Raw genomic sequence first — 10,660 nt, forward strand, 5'->3', positions numbered from 1 at the left:
AGAAGGGATTTGATGAGGGAGGTGACCAACAATCATTCTAACAGAGTTCACAGCTGGATGAACCTGTTTTCATGGGGAAAAAAAGCACATGATAGCTTGCTTGGAGTTTGTCAAAATGGTATTTAAAAGACATGACAAGGGCATGAAGAAAAACAATTATCTGGTCTAATGAGACAAAAACTGCATCCTCGGTGGTGGTGGTGGGGGGGGCCTCAAACACTACATTTGGCAAACACCAGGCACTGTTAGTCACCTGGATAGTACCACCCTTATGGCAAAGCATGGTGGTGACACCATAATTTTTTAGTATCTTCTTGAAGAATGGGATAAACTTGAAGAAGACTAAAAGCTTTAAGTTTCTACAAAGCACTAAAATAAGGGTCTGAATACTTTTGAAAAGTTTCAAACATTCTTCACTTTGCCAGTCTACACTCAGGGCCACAGAGTGACAAGCAAAATGGGCTATTTTATCCTTTTATGATTAAATCTACAACACAAAGTGTGCAAAAAGTGAAGGGGTCTGAATATTTTCTGGGGTCAATATATCTTTTATTTGCTTAAGATTTAAACACATATCATGATTGGTGAAAAGGTGAAATGAGGGCCTCTCCACAAACTGTTCTGATTGTGCTTTAATTCTTTAATTCATCTTTGTGTTTGGCTCTGCCATTCTGTAAACCCACAGCTAAACAATAAATAAACAAATGAAATTTCACAATTAAGTATTAACTCATTACATACTGTATATAAACACATGAACAGGCATGTTTTCAACATGAACATGAAAAATAAATCTAACAAAACCTGTCAAATCAAAATGACAACAAAGTAGATAACCTGGTGGAATTGTGCACAGCATGAGGTGTCTGTAAGGCAACTGGAGCGTAGATAGCACACCAAGTGTGCATGAGTGGCAATGTGGCACCATGGAATAGACACCGTTACTGTTAATACCCACAGGATGCAGAGGAATTACGGAGCCTCTGATGTCTCTTTGACATGAGAGTGCTCACAGGTTTGATTTTGGTACAAATTGGACTTCTGAACAAAGAACTCTTATATCCTCTTCTCAAGGTGCATTATGTGAAATCATGTCCACCTCCTTCCTCAACTATATTGACAGCACGTCCAAAAATGCTTTCAAAGTCTTGGGAAACAACAGGTCAACTGTTTGATGGAGTCAAACATCTCAAGGTATGTTTGTTGATGTAAATTGTGGACAGTGATAAGGTGCCAGAGAGATCAATCATTGCAGCACACCTCTGGCCTGCAGCTCTCTGGTGATCACTCTAAGTCCTGAAGGTTAATTGTGCTTCCTGTAAACTGGGAGTTGTCAGAGCCATTGTCATCCTCAGCCATCACTGAAGGTTCCTGTGAACACAATAACAGAGCTCTACTGTCTTACATCACAACCAAAAAGAATACTGCAGAAGTCATCAGTTCCCCATCTGGCATTCACTACATGTGGAAAACTTAAGCTTCCATACTACAGTAACGACACATATACTGTGCTTGCAGCTTTAATTTTTACTTGCTTTTTTCTTCACATCTACATTTATCACTTTATCATTGTGTTCACTGTCATTAATATTTATGCAAGTAATGAAAGAAAAAAAAAACTGAAATAAAAAGTATTTTCACAAAACTTACCGTGCCATGATTTTTGTTTGGGGTAAAGTTTGCTTTGCTGTAAAATATAACCTCTCTGTATCACTAACTTGCTTTTCATTACAGTTTCTAAAAGAGATATGATATATACTAATATTACCAGCTCACAGGTGTATGCCTTCACCAACCATTATTATTATTATAATATTGCAGGAAATATGGACACAATTTCTCCTTTTGTTCCTGAGTAACGGCGTTGAGTAATGGCTAATTGTGTGAAATTTTGTCATAATTAGCAAATTAATTCTTGGGATGTGAAATGTGTTTTGTGTGGTCACAGTAACTTTGAACTTTGCCCACTAAAATCAAATCAGTTCATCTTTGAGTCCAAGTGAACATTTGTGCCAAATTTTGAAGAAATTCTTTAAATTGCTTTGATTACTTCTGACACCAGTGTGGAGGCATAATAAAAGACAACAGAAAATGTAGCTGAAAACAGTCTCACCTGTAAAATGTTGACAGGCAGGTCAACAGTGAGCTGAGAGTGGGAGCTGGAGGGCTGAGAGCTCAGCTGAAAGGCCAGATCGCCATCACTGGCTGGGTCGTCCTGCAGGTATGCATACATTGGTCAGCATGGCTTCCAACAACAGCTATGCTTTATGTGGCTATTCAGTGCAGTCTGTGCCATCCAATTTAGAAAATGCTTCTCTCAGTACACATCTACACACAGACTAGTCAGAAAAAACAAACTGTAGTGTAATCAGACACCTGGGCATCTCACCTGTAGCAGCTGGATCTGGACATACTGGGCCCCAGTGACGGGGTCGCGCAAAGTCAGGCCCCCATTGATGGCTGCAGTTCCTTCACCATAGCGAGCACCAGAGGGAGCCAGCAGCGCTGGTGCAATGGCTGCCTTTGCTCCTTTTGTTTTTCTCTGGCCTGATCCTGAACTCCCTGGATTGGGCAAAGACAACATCAAAATCATTCCCTGTTGTATAGTCACTTTAGTCTCTAGTCTCTGTCCAATCTGAATGAGGGCCATTGAATAAAAGCCTGAAATTGATCAGTGTGTGTTACCAGGAGAAGCTAATGGGCCTCGTTGCTTCTTCTTCTTCTTGGCCAGCTGGATGGCTCTGTAGTCAGTCCTGGCTGAGCCTCCACTCTCCTTGTACACAAAATAGGTATTCATTAGGACTGCAATTATTATTATAATTATTATTACAATGCAGCAGTGGTGCTGGACACAGTACATTTCTGGAATTTTTTCTTAAAAGGTGACTGAGTGGTGAGGATGGGCAAAATTAAACGATGATCAATTGCTGATCGCTTAGAATTTAGTCAGTCACAAGGAATTTAATTGACACGTTTTGTATCAATGAAGTTGTGTAGTGTGTCTTGAAGCAATAAAATGATTTTCACTATGTGGCAGCAACAGGAGGCACAATTAAAATTCAACAGAGAAACCCAAGCTACTTTTGAGCTGTCATAGAAATCAAAAGGTAAACATGAAGAGAGCAAGGCAAAGTTTTGGCGTGGGACCACTTCAAGCTAAGAAATAACAAAAGCTCAACAAACACTTGAACAATGTACACCTAACCCTGGTTACTCCACCCTCCTCATCTAATTCTTATGTATATTTCTTTTACAGCGTATTTTTATTATGTTATATTATGTTATTATGTTTTTTTGTACTGTGTCTAAAAGACTCAGTTGCGTTTATGACGAGCACCGTAGCTTTGGCTTTTGATAATTTTAGGTTTAGGTAATTTGTTAGACTAATTGTGAGTAACTGTTTGAGCTGTAGTACATTTAAGGCCTACATCTCATTCTCAAAACCACCCATAGACTTGAGTACCAACCACAGTGAGGCTGATAATAGCAGATATTTCTGCAATTCCCCAAAATCCATCTTCTTCTCCTTTCAGAATTGTACACTTTGTAAATGAAAATGTAAATATTCATAACTTCTGCAGACAACCAATGCGCTAGTCTAAAAAACTGCGTGGCTACTCACTAGGAAGCTGCTTGCTGACACAGAGTTGAGTTCTGGGTCTTTCTGAGAGCTGAAGCTGCTGCTGTGAGTGGGGAAAACAAACTGGGTGAGGACTTTTCCTCCTTCTGGAGACCCCAGCACCTCTACACAGCCCAGCAGAGGCCCCGCTCCCCTCTGCCCACCAACCTCCACCACCGTAGAGGGTGAGGCCAGCAGCTCGGCCACAGGAGCCACAGCCAGGGTGGTTGTGGCCTCTACACTTAGGGTGCTGGAGGAGCTGAGTGGGTGTTGTAAAGTGGGGTCAACAGAGGCACCAGCACCCTGCACGGTGAGAGCAGTGAGGGTTCCAAGGGCTTCCGGGGTAACCGTCTGCACATCATCTAGGTTTAGGGTTCCCTGTGGGGGCAGGACATCACCCACTGTTCCCTCCAGACCATGGGGAGGGCCCATGTCAGCACTGGCTGCTAGGATAAGAGGGTCCACAGTCTTGGCCAACGTGGTGCTAGTGCTAGTACCAAGTGTAGTTCCAACTGAGGAGGGGTCGATAGTGAGGATGCCTGAGCTGACCAGGGAAAGGTCCATGGTGAAGGTGCCATTAGAGCTGCTACCGCCAACAGGAATTCCCACTCCGATACCAGCAGTGGGTGCAGTGCCTCCGGGCACAGCAGAGAAAAGAGAGCTGAGGTCCAAATTGTTCAGCTGGTCGCCCCCAGTAATACCAGACCCAGCAACTGTTGTTGAGTTGGAGCTGATAAGCTCGCTACTGGGGGTCAAGGTGGGTGTGGTGTCCATCTGGTTCAAAACATCTGGGATAGAGGATATGCAAAAGTTATAGGATAATCAACATTTATCCCACAGCCTCTAGTGGAATAAATCGTTTGAGTTAAACACAACTGTTATACATCAAGTAAGCTTGAGCCAAATGGTTATAAGATCAGTTGTTGACAAGTGAAGACACAGACCTAGATAGTTGTTTTCCTGCTGATTCTAAGATTCCTGTTAATCAGCAGAAGTGACTTCAACTCTCAATTTAAAGCAATCTGTTTCTGATCCCTTTTCCATCTGCCTGTGCTGTCTGATAGAACCCATTTTCTGTACACCTGCTGCTACTGCTTAATTCTAGCCAGTGTGTGTGTATGCATGCGTGTGTATGTCTCTCTGTGTGTAGCCTGAAGATATGCTGAACTGTGAGCTTAGCTGGGCTTAGTACCGTTGCTGAATGTTTATGGGTTTCATAATCATAATGTGGAAAGTTCTACATTAACTCTGTCAATACTACATACAAAAATGTTATCAAACACAATCTAGTTGGAATTCATTTTTTGAAAATATGCATGTGTATTTTTCTGTCATACTTGTGTGCTGTGGCCCCCAAACAAACACTGGAACATCTATCATTACTAACCAGGACTGAGGTGGTGGTGTTTGAGCATGTGGCTCTTAAGGCTGCTGCGGGAGGAAAAGTGCTTGGAGCAGTTGGACACAGGACAGCGGGTCCTCAGGGTGCTGGTGTCCTGCTTATGCTTCTTGGAGTGGATGTACAGGCTACTGCGTGCTGAGAACTTGGCATTACAGCCTCAAGAAAAACATACATATATGTCACAATTACTTGCTCGGAAGGTGAAACTAAAAAAATGTTATGATTTATTTACCTGCACAGTACTCTACTGTGCAGGTAACCTTCTTTCTATTCATTTGCTGCAAATACTGCAACTGCAAATAGTCTTATCTATTTGATTTTTGAAAAACACGTAATCTACAACAACTGACTTCCTCTTAGCAAAACGTGCTGCTCACATTTTGGTTCTGGTATCTTTACCTACCTTCTGCATGGCACTGGAAGGGCTTAGTGCCCAGATGAGTGATACTGTGACCCTTGAGATGCTCTGCACGGGTGAAAGACTTTCCACAGCCCTCCTCTGTGCAGACAAATCGACGGTCATCGTCATGTTTCCTGATAAATGTAGAGAAGGAGATTGTGGTCAGCGAGACATTCTCATACATCATTATTGGTGTAATGGGCGGATAAATTGTAGGGCTGGATATGAAATCACAGAGTGGATTTCGACCCAGAAAATCCAGAATCACATCATTTCAATATGATTTGATTACATTTGATTCTTGATGAGTTCGTTACATTGGATAAATAAAGCTGCATAAAATGCTTCACAGAATTTAATCTGGTAACTTCTTCATTCAACAGTGAACATTTCCTTGAAAATAACATTTTGTATAATGCACATTATAGGCATGTGCAAAACAGTTAAGCATGGCAAACATATGTATTGTGCATATTTAAAAAATATGCATGATGACAACAACCATCAGTAGCAAATGCTTCAACTAAGTAAAGCACACAATTACCACTGAGAGGGAGGACACAGCAGAAACTGAAACTCTGCTTAATACATCATCTGCAATGTTCATGTGGACAAGAGATCAGTCTGGGATCTGCTGACTTCCTAGTGTTATCTATCTGCAGGGTACAGACTGAGTCACTAAAGTCTAATAAAACAGTTTACGGTTTAGTATTTGCTCACATCACAGTTTAAAAGACTTTCGCAATGCAAGGTATCACACTGTAAAACAACAGTACAACATTTTAACATTTGTGCAGATATGCAAAGATCAATCTCAGGATTTTAGGAATCGATATTGGATCATTAAAATAAAAGTCACAATTGAGCGCAAAATAACTTTTTCATTTTATCATGTTTTAACAAACAGAGAGATTATGTGAAAAAGAAACACCTTCAATTTTGGTGAACCTATATCAAAACTGAAACTACACAAAATAAGGCACTGGGAATCAAAACCTGCAAATTCATCAAAACCTAAACCACAAAAGCATGACACAAATACAAACACACACACACACAACTAGTTTATTAGTTATCTGACGACTTACCGTTTGTGTCGGAGTAACTTTGACATACTGGTGAAGGACCAGGCACAGCCCTCTGAGTCACAGACAAACGGCCTCTCACCTGGAAACAGGAATTTGATCATTTATCAGTGTTCATGATCTGAGGCTTGTATCACCAAGACAATTAGTTGATAATATGCTATATAAGTTTGGGCTTAACCCAGTCCTTCTGGTATCACAAAACTGGCCCCCTTTTAACCAGTTCAGACAGTTCAGTTCAGACATATTATTTTTGTAATGTAATGTCACTTTGTAATGTAATGTATTGGAAATATGCAGCATTAGCAGCTACTCTCATTTGAAATTAGTAAACAAAGAGCATCATATTAACAGCATCATGTGATTGAGAAATGACTTATTCTTAAAAAGAAAGTGGACTTTTGTACAAACAAGAAGCATGGACTTTACAGTAGCGTATTAGCAGGGTAAAGTCTGTTTAATGTCCAGTTCAACTAATTACGACATGTGCATTCATAAATACAGATCCTCTGTGTAATATCTAGAAAAATTCAGGGTTGCATGCACATGTAAAAGCAGCTTTAGTGACACTCAGATCTAGCATCTGCTTACCAGTGTGACTCCTCATATGGATCTTGAGGCGACAGGCTTTGTCATAAGTCTTATCACAGCCTGGGTAGGTGCAGGTGAAGTGGCCAGTTTCTCTAAAGTGAGTGCGATTATGGGAGAACAGGGCACTGAAGGTGATGAAGGTTTTCTCACAGCCTATAGAAAGACAACAGTAGACTGTAAACTGATTGCAACAATATGAGTTTAAATGTTAACATTACTGTATTCATTTCTGGAAAAGGTTTAAAGTTAAAATTAAACAGGGTTCCCTAACAACAACATAAACGCTTTTGCCTTGCTCATTTCTTTGGAATTACTAATCAAACTGAGTACACATGACTGTGACGTGAGTAGTTCTAGCATCGCCTTACTCATTAGTAGCTCTAAAACCTTTGTGCAACCCTTGTGCGACTATCCTTTTGGGTAATTTACCTTGTCCAATGCAACTATTGTTGGCCAACAGCAGGTTGAGTAAGAGTACACAGAAAAGGTGGAAATTGAAAAATAAACTTTTATTACCTGGAAATTCACACTTGTGGGGCCTCTGCGGCTCAAAGTGGACCCTCTGGTGATTGGCAAGTCGTGCAGCACTGCGAAATCTCTCACTGCATATCTCACAAATGAAGGAATTGTCATGTTCATGTACTTTTACATGAGCCTTAAGGTTGTACACTGTAGTAAAACGCCGCCCGCAGCCTTCAAAATTGCAGGTATGTGGCCGCTGCTTGTCATGGGACTGAAGGTGCCGCTTTAGCTTGTAAGAAGTGGCAAAAGCCCAGCCGCAGCCCTCTACAGTGCACTGGTAGGGACGTGGATCTTCTGCGTGGTGCAGGAGGTGAACCTTGAGTTTCTGACGTGTATCAAATGAGCTGGAGCAGCCAGGTTCTGGGCATCCAAAAGAGGCCACAGTCTCTTTCTTAGACTTAATTGGTGGCACAGACTGGAAGTCCTCATTGTCACAGCTTGCCACAGTGGCTTTGGGGGATGGGGTGACCAGATCAGCCTCTGTTACAGCACACAGTACCCCTGCTTCCTGCTTGACAATGGAACAGGAGTCCAGAGAAGTTCCAAGCTCTGATAATGAGCAGTCATCCACCAGAGCCAGCTCTGAGTCACTCACAGACAAACCAGGTTTGGGTTCTTCCTGCTGGCTGGTGCTGGATACTGCAAGAGTGCTGATCTTCCCGATGGATTTAGTGCCACTGTCATAGTTAAGAAGAACAATATCCTCATGGTCTTTCATGCCTAGATGCTCCTTCAAGCTGACCATGTCATCCTCTTTGTGTACATGTCCCTCTGGTGGGGCAGCGAGAGTCAGTATCCCGTTTTCTATGGTCACTATGATGCTTTGATTGTTTATCGTGATAGTTCCGGAAAAGGTTTCACTGGCAGGCGGACTTATGGAGGCCATGACTGGGTTTACACTGCCCTGCAGCCCAGTTGAGTCTGAAATAAAGTCCGAGGTGTCCATGGCTTCCGAAATGCCAGAGTTCCCCGAAACCAAGGCACTGCTTTCGTCAATACGGGACTGTGGCGAAAGCGCCCTGGCCAGTTTACTCTCGTCGTTTTCGGTACAAATCTGACCACAAATCTTATCGCCATATTTGTTTGTCAAAACTACGTCTTTGATAGTGTGGTGACAGACACCAGTCTGTTTAGCACTTACCACGGTAGAATTACCTTTCAGAAGATTGGAAACGTACTCAGTTTTTTTCAAGGCCTGGGTATCAAGACAGTTCAAGTTGTCATTAGATTCACAGAGAAGAACGTTACTGCTGTTTCCAACCTCCATGAAGCCACAGGGACTTGCTTTAGAGCACTCTTGCTTTTTAGCTTTTATTTTATCGCGGTCCTCAGATGATACATCCACTCGGTATTTGCTTTCCTCACCGTTGCCATCCTCTTCAACGAGATTAAAAACAACAAATAATTCCTGGGTGGTTCTATCTGCCCTGTTCGCCGCGCAGAAGCTCTCCGGCGCAGCAGCGCTTCGGGTGGCAAGTGAAGTCTGCTTAAAGGCGCCGTCCTCACGCTGCTGCCGTAAACCTGGAAATGGTAACGTTAGTTGCCGCTGCGGTATCGGTTCCTCTTCCCCTTCAAACAGAGGCAGCGCCATTTGCATTACAGTATCCACACTTTCAATCCCGTATCTCCACGCAGGTTTAACGGACTCAGGACAATCGAGTAGTGCGCTGAGCTCATTTTCTTTCTCAGTGTTCACGTTATTAAGTCCAAGAGCCGGTTTCGGAAGATTAGTTTTATCGGTTGGTTGCTGTTTGCTAATAGGCAAACAAGCTGTCCCGCTGCCATTTTCCGCCAGTAGGCGAAACGGCGATGTCCTCGGCCTGGTGTTGTTGTTGTTGTCTCTTTGTGGTTCAGACATCGGCAGTTGTCCGTCCGTTTCATTTTCAGCGCAAATAAAACGAGGTCTCGATCCTGTAGACGAACGAAGTGGAGACGAAGTGGTTCTTTGTAGGGCGCCATGTTGAGAGTGAATGTTTTGGGCTTCAGATAGCCCCTGAATTTCCATCTTGGTATCCCTGTAGCAGCAACACGGAAAAGGCCCGCCCCAGTAGATAGGGATAATCCACAGAATCACTATGCAGTTTACAGCAGGCCGAGTGGTGCTTTCAGGGGCTACGTGTAATTTCCGACATGGCGAGCAACACGTTTGTCCCATAATAATCGTGCTTGCCTATTGCGTGTAAAGTGTGGGTCTGCCTGCCTGACGTACACACAGGCAGAAACGTTATCATTTAATGAAAGCGTAGAATATTTTCTTGCACTAGATCCCCGTGGGATTAATTTTTACCACTAAACTTTTATCGTTACATTTGAAAGAATCATTCTGCTAATAATGGACTAATTTGCAAGTGCAATGGGAGCCAAAACTCTTTGAGTCTACATTTCCAGTCCCAGTCAGTATGTGTTCATTCTAGCTCCACTGAGTGGCAGCATGGTACTTCAAAATACCAAAATGTCCTCCGCAGAAGCACTGTGGAATATTAGTTCTGTAATTAAAGATCGCCATTAACAGCAAAAAGGGGCAAGTCATAGTTCTGAAATTGCATGACTGTTGGACACAGAACAAATGATTTAAGTGTCTCTTACTGTGTCCATCAGTTGCATATTTGTATCATTCATGAAGGCAGTGCACAGACAGACCCTTAGAGGGGCTTACTCCTCTTCAGGGCTCCAGACTTAGCTTTTTCCTCTACTAGCACCGGTGCTAGAAGCTTGTTTAAATTGACATTCAATGCAACATATTCATTTTTTTAAAACTATATTACTGATACATGCTTTGGCAATAATTAGACAATTTACAGATACAATGATGTGTTGTTTTATTTTAAAGGTAAAAAGTATTATTAAAATCTACATGAATGATTTAGATTGCCCTTTATTGTGGGAGAAAATAAAGTAATCCACAGTTTTGAGATTGATCATACTGTGCATCATAAAAAATAATGATCACAAAAAATAACTGGTTAAATCAGACTTATAGTGAAGTAATTTGAACAGTGATTTGCTCATCAGCCTTAAATCAGGGCGAAGCCTCTAACCAG

General features: G+C 42.1%; 1 protein-coding gene across 1 annotated transcript; it reads right to left on the reverse strand.

Moving 5' to 3' along the window:
• Positions 1-619: 619 nt before the first annotated feature.
• Positions 620-9,803, reverse strand: LOC108879934 (zinc finger protein ZXDC). The gene is made up of 10 exons (XM_018671384.2): positions 7,614-9,803; positions 7,098-7,250; positions 6,510-6,588; positions 5,425-5,555; positions 5,007-5,177; positions 3,623-4,407; positions 2,686-2,773; positions 2,390-2,562; positions 2,114-2,215; positions 620-1,371 (listed from the first exon to the last, which is right to left on the reverse strand). Exons 1-10 carry the CDS (start codon positions 9,772-9,774, stop codon positions 1,285-1,287), a joined length of 3,930 nt encoding a protein of 1,309 aa, XP_018526900.1. The 5' UTR covers positions 9,775-9,803; the 3' UTR covers positions 620-1,284.
• Positions 9,804-10,660: the final 857 nt, after the last annotated feature.

Source organism: Lates calcarifer, unplaced genomic scaffold (genome assembly GCF_001640805.2).
Source record: "Lates calcarifer isolate ASB-BC8 unplaced genomic scaffold, TLL_Latcal_v3 _unitig_79_quiver_1855, whole genome shotgun sequence".
Taxonomy (NCBI): domain Eukaryota; kingdom Metazoa; phylum Chordata; class Actinopteri; family Centropomidae; genus Lates; species Lates calcarifer.

What these genes read in the sequence shown, in the direction of transcription:
- LOC108879934 (XM_018671384.2), bottom strand. Translation starts at nt 9,774, where the DNA reads ATGGGACAAACGTGTTGCTCGCCATGTCGGAAATTACACGTAGCCCCT. An exon ending in CCATATGAGGAGTCACACTG is followed by an intron (nt 6,589 to 7,097) that starts GTAAGCAGATGC and finishes TCCTGTTTCCAG; the next exon opens with GTGAGAGGCCGTTTGTCTGT. An exon ending in TGCCTGTCAACATTTTACAG is followed by an intron (nt 1,372 to 2,113) that starts GTGAGACTGTTT and finishes TTGTGTTCACAG; the next exon opens with GAACCTTCAGTGATGGCTGA.